The sequence below is a fragment of the Falco cherrug genome, chromosome 10 (assembly GCF_023634085.1).
Source record: "Falco cherrug isolate bFalChe1 chromosome 10, bFalChe1.pri, whole genome shotgun sequence".
NCBI classification, from domain to species: Eukaryota; Metazoa; Chordata; class Aves; order Falconiformes; family Falconidae; genus Falco; species Falco cherrug.
This window is the reverse complement of record NC_073706.1, coordinates 18,494,481-18,512,795: the sequence shown is the minus strand read 5'-3', so window position 1 is coordinate 18,512,795 and position 18,315 is coordinate 18,494,481. Positions and strand designations below refer to the sequence as shown.

The 18,315-nt window shown below is 46.3% G+C and overlaps 2 protein-coding genes across 9 annotated transcripts in view; both read left to right on the top strand.

Annotated features, from left to right (window-relative positions):
• Positions 1 to 86: 86 nt before the first annotated feature.
• SCT (secretin) overlaps positions 87 to 18,315 on the top strand; it is an 18,925-nt gene continuing 696 nt past the window's right edge. The window contains exons 1-6 of one of the 5 annotated variants that reach the window (XM_055722536.1): positions 87 to 518; positions 10,963 to 12,484; positions 14,857 to 14,953; positions 15,790 to 15,894; positions 16,168 to 16,272; positions 17,413 to 17,514. In XM_055722536.1, coding sequence (XP_055578511.1) covers positions 14,865 to 14,953; positions 15,790 to 15,894; positions 16,168 to 16,272; positions 17,413 to 17,514 — 401 coding nt within the window. In that variant the 5' untranslated portion in view covers positions 87 to 518; positions 10,963 to 12,484; positions 14,857 to 14,864. Of the gene's footprint in view, positions 526 to 3,453; positions 9,976 to 10,962; positions 12,485 to 14,856; positions 14,954 to 15,789; positions 15,895 to 16,167; positions 16,273 to 17,412; positions 17,515 to 18,315 lie in introns of those variants that run through there. The other 4 variants (XM_055722535.1, XM_027804171.2, XM_027804170.2 and 1 more) reach the window with 4 other exon arrangements.
• The window catches only part of CDHR5 (cadherin related family member 5), a 20,593-nt gene continuing 18,443 nt past the window's right edge, over positions 16,166 to 18,315 (top strand). For 3 of the 4 annotated variants that reach the window (XM_027804168.2, XM_027804167.2, XM_027804165.2), the window contains exon 1: positions 17,417 to 17,514. The gene's annotated coding sequence lies outside the window, so the exon portion shown is untranslated. Of the gene's footprint in view, positions 16,273 to 17,416; positions 17,515 to 18,315 lie in introns of those variants that run through there. The other variant, XM_027804166.2, reaches the window with a different exon arrangement.

Genomic DNA, 18,315 nt, shown 5'->3' with positions numbered 1-18,315 from the left:
GCCACTGGCGAAGCGGCCCCACCCGGCTCCGGCCCCCGCGGTTCCAACTGGGTCACCAAGCGGCTTAGGGGGCGGCGGGGGGGTGAGGCTGCCGGTGTGCCCCCCCGCCGGGCCCCGGGGGAGCTGCCGCCGCGGGGGACCCCGGCCCGCGGGTGAGGGCGCGCCGGGTGGCACGCCCGGCCCTGGAGGAGCCCCCTCGGAGGGGATGCTTTTCCTGGGACCAAGCCCGGGGTGTCGCCGAGCTCCCGTGGCCAGGCAGTGCTGGCAGGCCGGGGCTTTGCCAAAAAAACGCCGGCATTAACGCCTCGCCCTTCACTGCCCAGTTTACCCCAGCCTCCTCGTCCAGTGGAGCAGTCTCCTTCTCCCAGGATTAGGCTTCTCGTTGCCTCTTGAGCAGGAGGGAGAGAGCAGCTCCGCACTGGCACAGCTAAAATTTCTTCGATGAGCCACCCTCCTCAGGTGCAGCGGCAATCGGCTGGCGGCCGGCAACCCGCGCTTCCCGCCCCACAGCAGCGTCTGTGAGTGGTAAAGAAACACCACCTTTCCTCCAAAGCTAAACATGACAATAGAACCAAAAGGCTTTGCAGTGGCGTGCTTTAGGGTTGGCTTGTTTGAGGTTTGGGGTTTTTTTTGTTGTTTCAGGTTTTTTTTTTTGTCTTATTTCCCCCCCCCCCCCCCCCCCCCTTTTATTTGGGTTTATGATTTGCTTGGCTTTTTTTGCAATGGTGCATTTTGGGCCATTGAGTGACTCCTATTGTAAAAGTGGCATTGTAGGAAGATAAAAACCAAGGACTGAGTCTCCTACAGGCAGATTTCTGTACGTTGGGACACAATGTCTTCCTTGGCATGAGCTTGACCACACATATGTGACTCAGAAACAGCAGAGGCGCTGGCCCCACAAGCACTGTATTGCAATTGTTATGGTAGATCAAAGGACTCTTGGGTCTTGGCTGGACCCTCGCAAAACTCCATGAGAAAGAAAAAAACTAACAGGTAAGCAAGTGTTTAGAGTAGAAGGTTATTTTAAGTCAGGCTTACCTGAAGGTATTTTCCTCAGGAGACTCAAAGCAGTAACATAAACAGTGATCAGAGAAATCAGTGCCGGTACCTTTGATCTCCAAGAGTATTTGAAGGACACTGAAGTCTCCAGAAGTCCAGAAAATGGCAAACGCTGCCTATTTTTAAACGGAGGGAGACAAAAAATCAGGGCACTAAAGAGAAACCCGAGTTGTTCCAATCCCAAAGTTAACAGAGCTTGTTTGTTTCTGTGTGAGACCTAGGAGCACTTGTAGATATGGGGACAAATAGTAAATATCACGTATCTCAACTTCAGCGCTACCTGCAGTCTCACATGGCATTCCCTTTAGCAATGTAAGAGGAAAGACCAGGTGAAATTATTACAGGTTGGGTGAATAACTGGAAACTTGTATCCCAGGATCTCCACAGAATCTGTTAATATTTAATATTTACATAATTGACCTGAGTGAGGGTCCAGAGAGTCCACTAACAAAATTTGAAGTTATTACCAAGACAGGAGAGACTGTGAGCATCTTGGAGCACAGAGTAAGAATTCAAAATGGTCTTGACAAGTTGGAGAAACTGTCTGGCAAACACAGGATGCAATTCAAAAGAAATTTTGCATATATCCTGTGCTTGGGCAGGAATAATCAACTGCAGCAATGCAGGATTGAGGAAACAACTGGATAGGCAGCAGGTGTGGGAGCAAAGGTGGTGTACGAGGTCACAGGCTGAACATGGGGGCCAGGGTGTCTTACTGTTGAAAATGAGACAGAAAAAAACCAGAGTAAATGTTCCACTGGGATAATGCTGTTTGAGAGGTACCTGTGCATCTGCAGTCTCAGGCAGCCTTCACTCAGCCACACTTTTCACAACATTTGTCATAATTATGTCACCTAAAATAAGAGACCTCTATCAAAAGTATTGGGAAAGAAATCCTCTCTCCAAGCCCCTGCCCTTGCTCCCCCCAGTTCCATTACTCTTTTTTGGAAGGGGACATGATTAACTCTCAGCGTGTGCAGCATGGAAAAGCCAGAACCCTGTTTTCAGCCATGGGGACAGACATAGGTACTGTCCTTTCCTTGGAGTGGGTTAACAGCAGTTGATCCACACAGTCTATTTTACCCAGCTGCCTCGGGCTCCACAATTTCATACATGAGTAGGAGAAAATTAACTTGGTTTCAGCACCTCACTCGCAATCTGGCTTGCCAAATACTGTCTCCAGAGGTGTGACTTCCAAGTCTTTTCTAAAGCCAGCAAGAATGCCATCCCTTTAGTAGCTACTGAGTTGTATTACCCCTCTCTCCCATCCTTATATAGGTTTGCCATCCTCATGTTCATCCCAATATGCATGGGTTTGTCTGGTCACCTCCCTCTTCCAGCTGACCCAGCTTTAACATGCACTTAAATCAGTGTGCTAAGACCAAGCTCAGTCCTACGAGCACAGGAGAGACAATTCCATCTGCTCTGAATGGGACCAAGCCTCCTCCGAATCTGGCACTGTTAGCCACCAGCACTGGAGGGGGTACTCACATGCCTTTGGATCCACCTGTATTTCTACATTCCTTTGGGAACAGTTGGTGTTGGACTCAGGTAGGCACAAGCATGTCTGCATATCTGTCAGGTTAAGAAGAGCTCATTTGCTGTGAAATTCAGACAAGGAAGATAAATGTTAATCCAGTGCAGTAAACTGGGACAAAACTACCCCACCAGTCTTTTTTAAAACCATACGCGAGTTTGCTCTGTGGTTTCTATCACCTGGACACAGCTCTTCCGGTATGGTGGTTGTTTCCCTAAAACCTAACTGCTGGCACACTTACTGCTGTCATAGCCTTCACTCGGCGAGCAGCTGGTACAGTGGAACCACTTTTACTAGAGCCCTTTTACTCTAAGAAATCAACTCAAATTAGCTAAAGGAGGCCCTGAAGTGCATTAATGAAACTGCACTGAAACCCTCTGTGGACAGAATACCCTTCATTTATTTATGTTTAAACTACCTGAGCAGCAAAGGCAGCAGGATCGAATTGTGACTGCAGGCATTCTGCCTTCCCGCAGGGATTAATGCCATTTATCTAATCCACTTTAACAGTTAATTTATATTCATTACCTTGATTTTCCCTGTGGGTTAGTGCAGAATGACTCTTAGTTGTCAGTGTGGAAACCCTTATTCCAGACTAACAGTGCCTTAATCCTGAACTAGTTTAATCCTGAAGTGGATTAAACTAATGTGAAATAAGGCTTTTGACTTCCAAAAAAGAGCAGCCATGCAAAGCACTAATTAGCACAGCTCTTTCATTGCAAACTCACAGGCTACAGTAATCCTTGCTCACTGTCACTGAGTCCCATGGTTCCTCTGTGTTTGCCTGCTGCCACTCTGCCTGTAGCACATCCCTTGGCAGACTCAGTGGTTGTAAACCATATCCTGCAAGGCCAGCTCCCAGCCGGCCAACTAGTGTGGGCCAACTGATTTGGCTTTGCTGTGCGACAGTGTCTCCAGGGGTACAGTGAATCCTGAAGAGCAAAAGCAGCAGAAAGGCACCCTTTTATTCTGTTGGCAGGTATAAGAATTAGACACAATCCCATTTTTAGATAAGAGGAACTGTCCTCCTAGTGAAGGAGAAGGAAGATCTCATCAACATCAGTACTTCAACGAACCCAAAGAAGCCATCTCATGTCACTTCAAGAAAAAAAAGATGACAAAAGACAGAATCATTTGTGACCCTCATGGAAAGCAAGAAGAGTTAAATGTCAAACTGATGGACAGTGAATACCTAAGAGCACCTTTGGAATGTGTCAAGTGTGGTCACTGGTTTTGAACAAGCGCTTTTTGCTTGATTGCACAGTGTGCAGTGTCCCGGTTCCCCCACCACACTGTGACAGCCTGCTGGCTCAGGGCAGGCGGGTGGAGAGACTGTGAAAGCCACCCACAGCTGCTCTTTTTGTCAGAAAGAAATGTTTTAATCTCTCCTAAGTAGGTGCTATGAAGGACACAAGATATGAATAGCAGCACTTTCTGCCAGCACGGACACCCCTGCCTCACATCAGACCATGCCTCAGTTTCCCTTTTATAAACTGGCACACTGGTGCCCCAGCCATTCCATCAAAGAAACATCTGTTCCTACACCACTCTCTCTATAAACTCATACCGGTGCTTGTCAAATGTGGGGGGAAATGAGACCCTGGTACCCAGTACCTCGTAGAACCTCTGCCTTTCCTTCTGTGCCATGCATCTGTGACTGCAGCCTGTGGCCTGCAAAGCCTTTGCTAGTGAAAGCGATGTCACCATCACTGCCCTCCAGCCACCTACAAACTCAGCTGCCAGAGATCAGCTCAGGGCAGCACCAGGAAAGTACCCATTTCTTATGCAAACCAACAAAACAGTGGGAGATCTGCTTTTTCACTGTTTTTTGCAGTGTTTTTAAAGGAAGGTCAGGAAAATGAGCAGTGCAACTGGTTTTCAGCAAGCCTCTGCTTGCTGAAAGTGGCTGCAGTGGAGCTGGTCCCCAACAGCCAGCCAAGGAGCCAGGTAGAGTCCCCCAGAGACTCCCCCAGGATGAGTTAATCGAGGATTTGATTGTAAGCCAGTTCAGGATCAAGGAGGCTGTAAATCGAGACATCTGTCAGAGTCTCCCCAAAACCACAGAACTTTTATCACCATAGTTTTTCACACTTGAGACATTGAATTCTTAAATAGAAAAAGAGAGCAAAATTATCGGCCAAAGTTTCAGCACAGATATGTCTCAACTCTACTGTTGAATAGTACCCTAACAGCTGGGCAACAGATCACTGAGGCTGTCTTCAGATTCAGAAGAAAGGGAGGAAAATTAAGAGCTTTTAAGGCCAGTCGTGTTCCTTTCATTTGGCATATTTAGCCGAGCAATCCTCTGTGACAGTATCATCTGCAGCAAAGCTGGCCTGCTTTACAGTCTGCCTGTAATGCATTTCTGAGAAAAGGGAGAGAGGTAGCATTCCTGCCCTTCAGGTTAACCTTTGCAAGAGATGGGAGAGGATGGCATGGCTCTCCTGGCTTTCTAGGCTCTTTGAGTCCCCCTCCAAGAAGCTGCACACTGAATAGATCTTTTGACATTTAACATTCTGGCAAGTAATGATAAATCCACGTAAGGTGTAAAAACTCATGCATTTTTGATGGTGATAAGCTGTGAGGATGCAACTACAGAGAAAATGGTTGGATTTTCTGTCTCTGTTAGCTCAGAGTCAAAACTAGATGTTTTTGTGGATGCCTGGTTTCAGACTAAGCCATGTAATTGATCTCACGCAGGGGTAACCTGGTGAAATACAAGGGTTTGTGTCATAGGGCAGATCAAATTAATATACTTCAAGGGCCCCTACTGGTTTTAAAACATCAGTGAGCTTATTAGAGCCACTCGTTATGAAAAACCTCCTGGGGAGGACAAGTACGAGGCAACAGAGGCCGGGAAAGTCATGCCTGTGAGCAGCAAGCACCTATAAGTGCACCTCCTTCCGCTCTCATCTTCACAAAGCCTGTCCTTGTTCGCCTGGGAGGGATGCCCTTTCGCGTTCCTGACAAAGTCCAAGGGGGGATGCAGCCAAAATGAAGCCCAGGCAGCTGTGTAGCTGTCAGGAGCTGCTGTGCTCATTGCTGGCACTGCACACCTGGAACAGCTGGGCCAAGCCTGCCTGCCAGCCAGGACAGAGAGCATATCATTCTTATAATTAAAATTAATTCCCTGAAGTGCTTTCTCCTCTTCCCCAGACACAGCAAACAGCTGGAGGCTGAGATTACGGGTGCTGATGCCAATTAGAGCTGTGATAAGGCCAGACGCATGGGGAGCATTAGTGCACAGCTCTGCTGTGGAGAGACGGCACTTGGAGCTCCTCTGTGCCAAGCTACAAGGTAGCTCCCAGCTGGGCAGAGAGCAATGCTGGGTCAGGAGGGCAAGGATGGCCAGAGCAATCCTGGTGGGGGGAAGCCACCCAGTCCTGTCCCGTTGTGTCCCTGCAGAGGTATGTGTTCTGTCCATCAACCCACACTGTGGAGACTACCTGAGGACAGGCAGAGTGCACCCTCTTCAGCAGTCCTCAAAGGAGATTTGGAAGGAGACCCACAGGGTGTAAAAATCACCAAGTGATGGATGGGGGCAGTAGCCTGTCTTTGCAGGTCGTTAAAAAGCTCTTTGTGCTTCCTTGGTGACAAAGAGACAGCCACAGTACACACATAGATTGGGAAAAGAGAGCTCCTCTCTTCATCTGAAAACTAGACTGTGCGTTGAGCCTGGCTTTTGCTTTGCTGGGTCACAGTGCCAGTAAAACCAACCCTTGCTTCTCTCTACCATGTCCGTTCCCAAGCAGGGAGGAAGATTTGCTGACAGGAGGGTAGTGCCTCATAGCAGCTCTTCCAAACCAAAGGCTGTCTCCTGCTTGCTACAGGTGTGCCTGCACAGGAGGTCAGCATATGCAGGATGAGCCGGGCTTAGCCCCAGCATTCCCAGGCAGAGCATCTCTAGGGAGGCAGATTTACATCCTCAGGGGGCCCTTTGGCTTAGCACCCACCCCTGCTCCAGAGCAGGAGTATAAGGCATATTCTGGCTAGCTGCCAAAGACCTGTCTCATCCCATACCATGGAAAACCAAGATACTCTGTCAGCACCCAAGGTACCGCTCATGTACCAGTGGGGCACTTTTCCCCTTTCTCTTTCCAATTCTTAGCAAAATATTTGAAGCTTTTTTGGTTTTTTCCAGTGTGAGCCAAAAACTGAATATTTATCTTAATCTCTTCTTTCAGAAGAACTGGGTTTTACTGCAGATTTTGCCCAAAGATTTGGCTGGAAGCAGATAAAACTTTGATTAAAATGACTGAGGTCTGCTCTAGCAGAGCCCAGAGCTCCTAACACAAAAGTTTTCCTGTCCTTGCCCCTGGCCAGTGCTGCCAACCGTGGCGATGAGTAGCATGTCCAGCATCTTCTCTCTAGACTTCAGAGCAAGTGGGGACACTTTCAGGAATGTGACATTTTATGCTTTTGGCCCCTGCATCTTAACTTTCTTTTCAAACTGGTGCAAATCTAGAAAGGTGCCATATGTTGCAGCACAACAACCAGGGTCCTTGTTAGACTCTGCTGCCTAGCCAAACAAAGCAGAGAGACAGGCAACCTAAATGAACCCAAGAGCAGCTCAGGAGTGGAGCACTATATAGGCAGATAAGAGACAGCCATGCACATCCCAGATCCGGACATCTCTGCTAAGAGTAATTTTCCCCTTGCTGAATCATGTGCTGCTGTGGAGGGTGTGTAGCCTCAGAGGCAGGGCTCTCCCATGCCAAGGCTGGGACTTGAATGAAACCCAGGTATCTTGTCATACTGGGCATGGGGAGGTGTATAGTCCCTGCTCACAGAGTGAGCCTTATAGAGACTGATACAGCCCATTTGCACACACAGAGGCACTGGGCAGCCAGCAAAAGGGAATAAACATGGCTTTTCCTTCTGTTTTGTGGATTGTTTTAAGCACAAACCTCCAAAAGGGACCATAAGGGGCTGGCATGCTTCTGTGACACTGGGTTTATTCCAAGACAAGGATTGCTCCCTAACCTGTTCAGGGTTTTGGAATAATAACTGAGTCCACCCTGGGGCTTGGGAATGGGGTTGGTGTTTTTCTGTGGCCCCATGACCATATGGACTGAGATTTTTCTTCTTCCTTCTTCTCCCAAGCCCACCAACAGCTGCCCCTGATCACCCCTTCCTCCCACCCTACTCTTCCCTTTTGCAGCCAAAATTACAAAATCAGGTGGTAAAGATTAAAACCACTCCTGAAACGATCCTGTGCAAGAAAGGAGCATTTAGAAGGCTAAATCCTTCAATCCCCTTATTCCAATTAGGGTCCTTTCTCTTACAGACCTGAGAGTGATGCAAGAAAATTACTCCAATCTGCTCTCAGTAGATAGCAGCGTCATGGTCAACTCCTTGGCCCGGGGAAGGCTCACCTGCAAACATACAAGAGAAAATCCCCAGTACACACATGGACTCACACCATGTATATTAAGAAAGAAAAAAAGAATGGGGGAGGTTGAGGTTCCTGAACACCCTGTAAGCTGATTAAAAGGTATTTTACGTAGGAAGGATTTAGCCATACAGCTCCTAGTACCATCTGACCTCAATAAACTCCCATGCCATCGGCGGGTGCTGCCATTGGATTGTGTCCCAGCCTGTTCCTGGGCTCCTCGAAGGTCAGCTGTACCTAGACAGCTTCATCAGGACTTGCGACACCCTCGCTGGACATGTGTGGTGGATGAGATGGTCCTTCCCCAACCTTCCTCAGCCTGTCTTGACTCTCGTGCGCTTAGCCATCTCGAAGCCACGGACCTCGAAGACACCAGTGCAGAGGCTGTAGGAGCATTTTGGGATGTGCGTTTTGGCCAGTTAAGGTGTCTCCATGAAGAAAAGCAGCCCCAGCAGATCCTGAGTTGCTGCAGTAACATAGCTGAGGACAAGCTGGCGACAGATGCTACCTTGCAAGGGTTGCCCTGGATAAACAGCAACCCCAAAGGCTGGATGGGCTTTCCTGGTCCAAGGCAGGACCAAAAAAGTCCAGATGACATGGTAGCAGCATTTATCCAGCCTGCTCTTGAAGTTCTCTGGGGGTGGAGCCTGAATGCATTCACACTGGTCCTTAGCCAGAAAGTCTTTTCTGATCTCCTGCATTAATTTCTTCGAAGTTTGAATGGGAATTTCTCCCCTTCAAAACTCAGAATGACTCCTAGAGTTCTGTGTGCCAATTTTTGAGAGTCCACCTGCATCATTCTTGTGGTATGGGGTCAGGATACCTAGGTTTATGATAAAACCTTCACTTTTTTGAAATGCAGTTTCTCGTGTCTTTTACCCCCAACACAGAAAAAGGCCAGGCCCATGTGTTATCCTTAAATTTTGCCACATTTGGAGCTAATACATTTAACAGTTAAAAGATGCTGCATTTCACACTGAAGGCTTGGTGACCCCTGTACAGGAATTGTAGAGGAATGAAGCTGGGTTAATTAACATTGATAATATACAGCTGTGGGCTGGCTTCAGGGGTGGGGGGTTGGCTGATGTGGATAAGGCGCAGCTGTGGCTGGTTCCTGCTAAGTAGTTAAATAGCTCTAAGGGGGGGAGATGGAAGAGGAGCTTTGGATGAAGAGAGATCTGGAAGAAGCAGAGGGAGGAGAGTGAGTACCCTGCATGTAGATGAGGAGAGGCCCTAGGAGAAGCAGGGGGTCTGGAGGTGGATGCAGCAGAGGCAAGAAGCAGGTTGGACTTGCCTGGAGAAGATGAAGAAACAGTATGGGCTGTAGGTGAACCTTTGAAACCTTGTGTGAGACTGATGGTGGTGCTGAGGCGTGAGAGGGCTGGTATGGGGTGATAAAAGCCTTGTTGCAGCTGGCTAGCTTGTGTAGCTCTGTGATGACCCATTCCTCACACTGTAAAGAAGAGAAAAAAGATCTTCCTCTATGCCACTCTCAGCTTTAATGCCTTTGGGATGGGTCAGCTTGTGCGTGCTAGTCATTAAGTACCCTTCAATGAAGAGCCTCAGCGTCAAAGTGGGGGTAGCCCCTCTGTTTCATAACCCTTGCCTGCTGCCATGCATGAGGGTGTCCCCAGCCGACAGTGTGGATGCTGTGAATAGCCCTTGTACCTGTGGCAACTGGATTTACTTAATGTGGCTCACCACAGGTCTCTCTGTGCTGTGCATCAGTTGGTGTCAAGCCTAAGCGTAAGTGACAGCACAAAGATTCTGGTGGCTTTACACCTGGCAGTATCCTCCAGGCAGCTTGCCTCCTGCTCAGGGGTGGCCCCAAGGCTCACAGAATGCTTCCCCTTCCTGTCTTGGGGTAGCTCTCCCTGCCCTCTTCAAGGAGTGTTGGTGCAAGCAATGGCTTCAGAGCTCCTTAGTGTTACCTCTTTGCAGCACTTTGCTATACATCCTGTTAAAGAGTGTTATGTCCCATAAACAGGTACGTCACTGGCAGCTGGTGGCAAGGATCGGTTCAGCTCTGAGTTCTTGCAGCTTCAGGTATGACAGCTGTGCAAGGAGTAGGGGTCAGGTGAGGGCAATAATTTCCTTTTCCTTTGTCGTTCTTACAGTCAATGATGGGGAGCTTTTCTCTGCAACAATGCTGCACAGAGATGATGGGTTAGATTACAGGGATTAATGGATGATTTATTCATGCTTTGTGCCTGCTGGATACAGGCAAGGGGAATCTCAACTCCCACTTTGAATGCTCACACAAATGAAGAATGGGAAAAGCGAGGTGCAAATTCACAGAGCTCCATTCAGCTAATACTGCTAAGAGTGTTGTTGTTTACTCCTGTTTCCAAAATGTCTCCTGATGAGAGTTTAATTTTAATTCTGGTTAAAGGAGAATCAGATGTCATTTCAGGACTGGGGATTTGGTTTGGGCTCCAGTTTATTCGGGTATAAATTCCAGCTCGCCAAAGCTTTTGAGTTTCCTTGCATGGTCCTGAATTTCTTTATTGGGAGGCCTCAGGAGCTGCATTTAAGCTCAAGCCCATGGTGATCACCTGTGTTATGTTACAGCAGTGCTGGGCACGGCCACGCAGTTTTCTACCCCATCGCCTTTTCACTGTCTGCCACTGTTGCTACAAGGCAAACACACTTTTTTTTTTTTTGTTGCAAGTAGATGTATCGGGTAGTTCATGTTCTTCAGTCCCCAGAAGCTTTTATTTTCCCGTTACTCACCCTCTGCTGCCATCACGGGGCCACTTCGTCATTGCAACCTCTTCTGTGTGCCTCTTAGCTAGAGCGGTTTAGATTCTTATAGCAAACTGAGTTTCCCCCAGAGCTTGGAGGCACTTCAGACCCATTGAGGTTATTTACAAAGCAAAGGAAATCACATTAGTAACTTTTAGCTCCCTATATGTTGCTTAGCCTTTTTTAAATTAACTTTTTCCCCTCCTTGTTCCTACATGGTCTTTCTCAGTTGTAGATGTTTGGCAACACCACGAGCCTAAGCTGAAGCCAGCCACCACTGATGTAGACAGAAAATATTAATACAGAAAACATGAAGATTTAAAGGCAAAGAACCGAAATACAAGAATTGCAGATGTCGCCAATGTCACTGGGGGCTCCCAAAGCAGGGCTGGGTGCCCAGAAGAGCTTTCAGCTGCCATGGGAGAAGGATGTGACTTGCAATGCATCTGCACCTGGTTGTAGGGAGAGGAAATGCATTGAATGAGGCAGTAACCCTACAGTAAGTTGTATCAGTGATGGTGGGAGGGCTGCAGGAGAAATGGCAGCAAAAACACAGCTGAAAAAAACAGTTGTTACAGAAAGGTGAGGAAATGGTTGGGAAATACCTGGATGTGTGAAGGATTGACCTGCGCTGTCTGCAAGGAGGAAATGGGGTCCCCTATCCAAGCAGTGGCCATCTCTCAGTCCTCCAGTCCTGGAATGTCCCCACTGTTTCTTCCTCTCCCTTTTGCAGGGGTCTGGTTGCAGCCTGCAGTCACATGCAGGAGTGCTGAGTCTTGCTGCTCAATCAGTGCATGGGTTATTCTTCCCAGAGAAAGATGACGGGGAAAATCAGGTCCCTTCCAACTCTCTAGTCAGGAGAATGTCATCTGCTTTGTCAAAGAAAAGAAGATAAGTAGACAAGAAAAAGTGTAATATAGCTCTTATTTCTCCAGTTGGAAAATAAGATTTATTTACAATGATTAATCCTTTCAAGCTACTTTATACAACATAAAGGAGGAGAGAAAGGGCATAATCCTATTTTCTCCCTCCATTTCCATGTCACCTTTAGTAGCAGTATTTGAAAGCAACCAGCTCCAAACCCCAGCAAAGGCAGGCAATATATTCAGAATTTTTTTCTGTGCATGTATAAGCAGTAGCTTTGAAGCTGGGATAGTCTGTTCTCAGCAGAACTCTCCCAGACATGGCTGTGAAACAACAATTTGAAAGAGGTTGTCCCCTCATGCAAGACTCAGCCCTCATTCTACTGATCAGACAATGTTTGCCCTAAAAAAGTGACATAGTGTTTAGTCAGATCTTAGGTACACACATACACTCACTGACAGTTTCTGTCACTTGCAAACAAAACTCAAGCCAGGATTAAAAAAGAACAGAAAATTAAGCTCCTATCATTTGGTAATTTAAGCCAGGAGGAGAGATAATGATGACAATCATAATGAATCAATTGGTATGAGGATGTTTGCCCAACAAATTACAGTCATTACAGACAGAAGCAGGAATTATTACCTGTCAGCAGAAATACACTACACAGAATGGTTGTGAATGACCTGATCAGATTTAGAGAGTAATTAAAAGGACATTCCAGCCTGGGTGCATTATTTGCTGTTAATCATGATTAAGCATATTCATATCTTTACCCAAATAATTGCTTCTGATAAGGGCTGCAGATTTATAGGGGGCCAAGGAGACAAATGGGCCAGTGGTGCACTGTAGCTGTGAAACAGCTGAGAGCCTGGAGTGACCACAGTCTGGTGAGTACTGCTGCTGGGCTGGATGGGCTGCCTTCTCCCCTCTTTCAATTTTTGGGTGGTGGATTTCAGGTTTCTGTAATGCTTTGCTGAGCCATTGCCATGAGGCCACCCATACCCTGAACAGCAATGCTTGTAATGTGTGGGAGTGTCCTCCTCTGAGTAACCAGAAGAAGAAGGAACAGAGCCCAAACAACATCTGGACCAGATGGCTTCCAGAAATGTGGTCTTTAGTTTGAGGTAGAGCACGATAGAGCAGCAGGAGCAAGAAGGTATGCAAAGTGGCTGTGTATCAGCCTTTTTGGAAGCTCTCCTAGCAGTAGTACTCCTGCAGGGTATTGGCATCCTTGATTCAGCAAAACCTTTGGCTGCAGTCTGACGCTTCAGTAGTAGGATTTTTCTGCTGGAAAGATCTGAGATGCTTCCAGGTTCTAGGCTGGCTTGGTGCACTCTTCTTTCAGCTAAAGGTTCTGGCTAGCTAAGGAGTTGGCATTTATTGAAAGCCACCAGCACCGGGGAGGGCAATAAAAAGCTCAGAAGGATCTCAGAGAGTTAATACAGCTCCACTGCGATGACACTGAAGATCTACCTCCTCCCTGGGGTCTGACTGATTAAAAAATCTCAATGCAATACATCATTATTGGTACACAGGAGAAGTGCCCCAACAACCATTACTGTTCCTAGCAACTTCAGCACAGTCAAGACAAAATTATGTCCAGAAAGGGAAAAGATGAGCTGATTCACTTGATTAACACATAGAAAGGTTATGAAGATAGGGAAACTCTGAACCTAGGGATGGGCTTTAAAATGGGCTCTTTAAGTGCTCCAAGACAAATGCCTGCCCAGGGTTGGCACAAGGAAAGTCAAATGCTGTGGTGAGATCCTGGATGGGGGTCAAGGCGTTGCATGGCAGGTATTGCACGGACTGAAGGACAGGCTCAGGATCCAGATTTCCCTTCCCTGAAGGGCGGAGTGCTCTGGTTTTGGTGGTGGTTTTAAGCTCTTTCACATCCCTTAGCTGGGAAGCAGTACTGCAGAGTCTGTTTTGTCTGGACTCCAATAAGAAACTCATCTTTGAAATGCCTTTCTTGTTTTACTTATTCAGTCCCCCTCAAAGCCAAATCAAGCAGGAAAACACACTACTAAAGCATCAGAAGTGTGTGAGATGAACTTGGCTCCTTAATCATGCAAAACCTCTCACTTGTCTGCTCTGCAACCCCCATTAAATATTTGTGCTGTGGCTTACAGTGAATAGATTTCTGTATAAATCCCCCACTCTTGTCCTTCCCCCTTTTGGCTCTTCTCATCTTGCAGCATCTTTAGAGTAGCAAACAGTCCCAGAAGGGTGGCTAGAAAGTGTTCAGGAGACTCTGTCAGTCCTTTAATGCTCTCTGTACTGTCTAGTTTCAGACTAAAGTAAAAGCGAAGTGAGAGGACTTTGATTTTGGGTTAGCAAGTACTATCTGAGAGTTTCCAGGGTAGCAACTAAGAAAGCAAGGTTTGCTTCTTTGCTGGAGGAAGGCGGGTGTATTGCAAGTTACAGCTATGGGTCCTGTGTAATCCTTGGGGAAATGTAAGCACCCTCTTATAAAGGCGCATACACATCTCTGCAGATATAGGGCTGCGAAAGGAGCCTAGAAATAAAAGGGAAAAACATGCAATGGCTTGTGATAAACAACATATGCTTTTCTTTTTATTTTAGTAAAAACCCAAAATATGAAGTTCTGCTGCTACTGAAATGGTGTTATTTCTTTTTTCCTTCTTGAAAGATTAGAGGATAGGCAGATAATTGGCACACACAAGAGCTTTTCCCTTCCCCTCTGCACAGATGAACTTTTCTTTGGTACATACCAATTTTTTTTTTGTCTGAAAAACCCAAAGAGATTTCTCCTGGGCATTCTCTAGGTATATTAATAACTGTCTGTGTGGTGTGTTTTCATGGGCACTTTAAATCCTCTCCCTGAAGGCTCAGCTCTCAGCGACTTATAGTTGAAGATGGTTTATTCCATGGTGTTGTGCTGCTGAGGGATCAACTCGCATGATACCTGTCTGCATATTCAAGGCATATTATACTGACTCACAGCAAAACTCCAGCACAAACATCATCTCACACAGCCAACCATAGGCCTGTGCTCTGGGACTGCGTGGTGGTGGTGATGGGATAACAACTAAAACCAACTTCCAATTAACTGGCAACATGAATGATTTGAATTATTGATCTTTGTACTTTACCAGCAAAAACAGTATTTCTTTAGAAATTCCTGCCTAATTTAATTATAGCAGTGTTATTTGTATAGCTGTGTCTTCTGTGTGGTGTTTGAACTGTACCAAAGTCATTTGTTATGGTGTTCATAAAACCTTGTGCTTTAATTCAGGAGAGAACATGTTTTCCCAGATGACTGGCCTGTGGCAACTAATTATTCCCATGATTGTCCTATTACACTTCTCAGCATCTCTTCCGTCCCAGGAGAGGTAAGCATTTCTTGTGCCTCTGCTTCCTTTCTCTCTGTGGCTTTTTGTTCAAAGAGCCTGCTAAGTATAAAGTTAGCCTTTTATCTTCCTTCTAGAGCTTGCATCTGCTAGGCTGTTGGATTTTTTTTCTTTTCCCTAAATTGATTTAGTTAGAGTGCAAATGTCGTAAACTTCTTTACTTGCTTAAGAATGGAAACGTTGATTTGATGTAATTCAGGAGAAAAATCAGGACCCTAAACAGATCAACTACAGTAAAAAAGACACTTGAGTCTGTTTTCCTGCTATGTACTTATATGGGCTGATAGAGGTGAAAGTTTCTGTTTCAGATAGTCTAGTCCCATGAAAACATAACAAAAATAATCAATCTTGTAAGTTCACCAGTTCATAATCTCATGCCAGACTTTAGCAGGGCTGTCTCTCCTCCCACTTGTGTAGAGGCAATTAAAGCACAGAGAGGCTAAAGCACTTAGGCTTTAAGAGGACAGACCTGAGACTCCCCTGCAGCCCTTCCATGGCCATAACCAGTGTTTAATTAACTACTGATCTTCTTTTGTGCTGAATCAGCGTTAACCTCACATTCCCATATCCTTATGGTAAGGTGATTGCATTAGTAAGAAGGAGGTGCAGGTGGTTTTTCTGTGTGATGGTTAACAAAGGTATTTCTTTTAAACTCCTGTACGACTTGCCTTTTTTTGGTGAAACTTTGCGAAGCTGGCAAAAATTCTTGCCCGTCTTTGTTTGCAGCCCTCTTCCCTTGAGGGAGCATTTTTAAATGCCTGTTCTTAGGTCTTAAAACCATGCCTTTTCACCTTTTTTTTTCTCTTCTAACCTCCCAGGACTGAGAGGCATGCTGATGGGCTTTTCCACAGTGAGCTCAGCAAGATGAATGGCAATGCCTATGTGCAGCAGCTAGTCAAACACCTGGTGGGCCTCAAGGAGAGGTAAGGACCAGCCAAAACCACTCTCCTGGAGCATGGAAGTCTCCAGCAGGAGATGGGATCCCAGCAATGACTGGCATGACTGTGGGGCTGAGCTGTCTCCAGCTCCAGAGCCAGCCTAAGCACTGGCCTTATCAGATGCCCAAGATGAAAGGAGAAGGGGAGAGATACAGGGCTTCTTGACAGTGGGAAGAGAGAAACTTTTGTGTCCTGTGATATATCCCACATCACATGGTTGGAAAGAGCAGCCATTTTACTGTGTTTTCCCTGACTCAGGTCCCAGAGGCACTCAGATGGACTGTTTACCAGTGAATACAGCAAGATGAGAGGAAACGCTCAGGTTCAGAAATTCATTCAAAATCTCATGGGCCACAAGCGCAGGTAAGAGCTCTGCTTCCTGGGGAATGAGAGGGCAGCTTGGGTCATGCAGGGTGCAGGTCTTAGCTCCAAGGAAACGGGGTGACATGACCAGTGCTTTGGAAAACTTGAGACAAGGGCAAGATGGTTTCATCTGGCTAGGCTGCACCTGGAGCCGCTGTACAGTAGCAGAGACATCCCACCAGCCTGCCCTGCCAGTCACAGCAGGCAAAGCGGGTCACAGACCTCACTGAGGCCATTTCTAAGCATAAACCAACATTATCTATTGCATATGCATCTCAAGCTTAATCCATAGGACACAAAACTTTACACCAGATCACAGCCTGGGATTTTTTGTTTGCATTTTAATTTAGCCTTTTTGGAAAAGCTGCAGGTGATTTACCTACTCCAAATAAAGCACCTTGTAATAAACCATTTGTAGATAAATGGGCTCTGTAACAGAATGAGGAAGACCTCTGGGTTTCACAGTCTGCACTCATGGCTCTGACTACCAAACTGGGCAGGCTTTAGACATAATCATATAATGGCCAACATGGGGTCTTTCATTCAGATACATGGCTTCAGTGGGAGCTAGTGACCCTGTATCTGAGCACATCATCAGTTATATGTGGTGCACTGCAATACAGCTCACAACTGCTGCTGCTGCCCTTGCTGCTGGTACGTTGTGAAGTGACAGCATTGTCTGGAGAGGTTTTCTTCAAGCTTGGTCCTTTCTTCAATGCAAATACTGATTCAATGCACATTGATTCCTTCCCATCTGTTCAGACTGCTTTGATATATTCTGGGACATGCACCACTAACAAAATCCTGGCAGATGCAGTAGATTTTTAATTTCCAAATGCTTGAAAAAGGTATACATCCATGGGCAAAAGAACATGCCGGTACTGGGTAATGAGGCAGAGTACAAGTGATTATTAAAACTTGTCCCTTTGCCAGCCAGAAAGCATCTGAGCCTGATTTGAAGAGGATATTTCTTTTTGCTCCTGCACAGCTATAGACAATCAGCAGGTTAACAGAGCGTGGACCATGAGGCAGGTTGCCCTGGGGGGTGAACCTGCCTTCCAGACAGCAGGGCTGCTTTACAGCTGTAGTGGTTACACTATTTTTTTGTTAATTATTATTAATTTTCTTTATCTAAACCAGCTCACCAGGCCCAGTCAACACTGATGTGCAGGGGAGAGAGGAAGAAAGCAGCCATGAGGAACTTTGCTTTCTATGGTTGTACCAGAGCTTTCTAAACACCAGGTAGGAGGGACAGATTTGTCACCTCTATGGCCCTGATTACCACAGTATTTAAGCCGAAAGAGGTTCTTTAGTAACTTGTAAATGCCCAGTTTTTACCCCAAGTGCAGAAGTCTGATGTAATGCAGCAGATCAGGAGGACTCAGCTGATATCCTCAAAAATATCCTCAAAAAGGGGAAGGGTGGAAGATTTATTAAATTGTCCATATTTTAAAATCACTTCTGCCTCATTTCTCATCAGCTTGTGAGGCACTGTCATTGCTGAAGTGCAGCCCTCCATGCCACTTTGTACCTCCTGTCACTCTGCCAGCAACCACACTTCCAGGTGTGGTTTGCAGAGTTAGAAAAGCAAATGCTTTCATCTAACTGCAAGGTGGCATGTGACTCTGTGCAATCTCGATTTCTGTGCCTATGTTCACGGTAATCTCTATTTCTATGTGCCAAGCCCGCCTGGTACTCAGTTTTGCCTTACCTAAAGCCAAGTTGGCATTGAGATTTGCCGCGAAGGTGTGCTATATAAATGCTGTATAAAAGCCAGTTACTAAAAATAATAACCCAGGGAAATGAAATAATATCTTTTTCTAATCATAGTGTTGTCATCCTGGTCTGAAACAATTGTTTGTCCCATTAGGAAACCTGATCTGAGAGTTAAAATAGAAAGCCTTTACTACCCTGTCTTGATTCAGTTATTGATTCAAAGATACACCTGAGGCTGGGCTGTCCCAGATCTGCGGATTGTCTCTTCCTAGTGACCAACCACTTTCAGTTAGACATCTCGTTGTTAAATCAGTGAGGAATTTTATT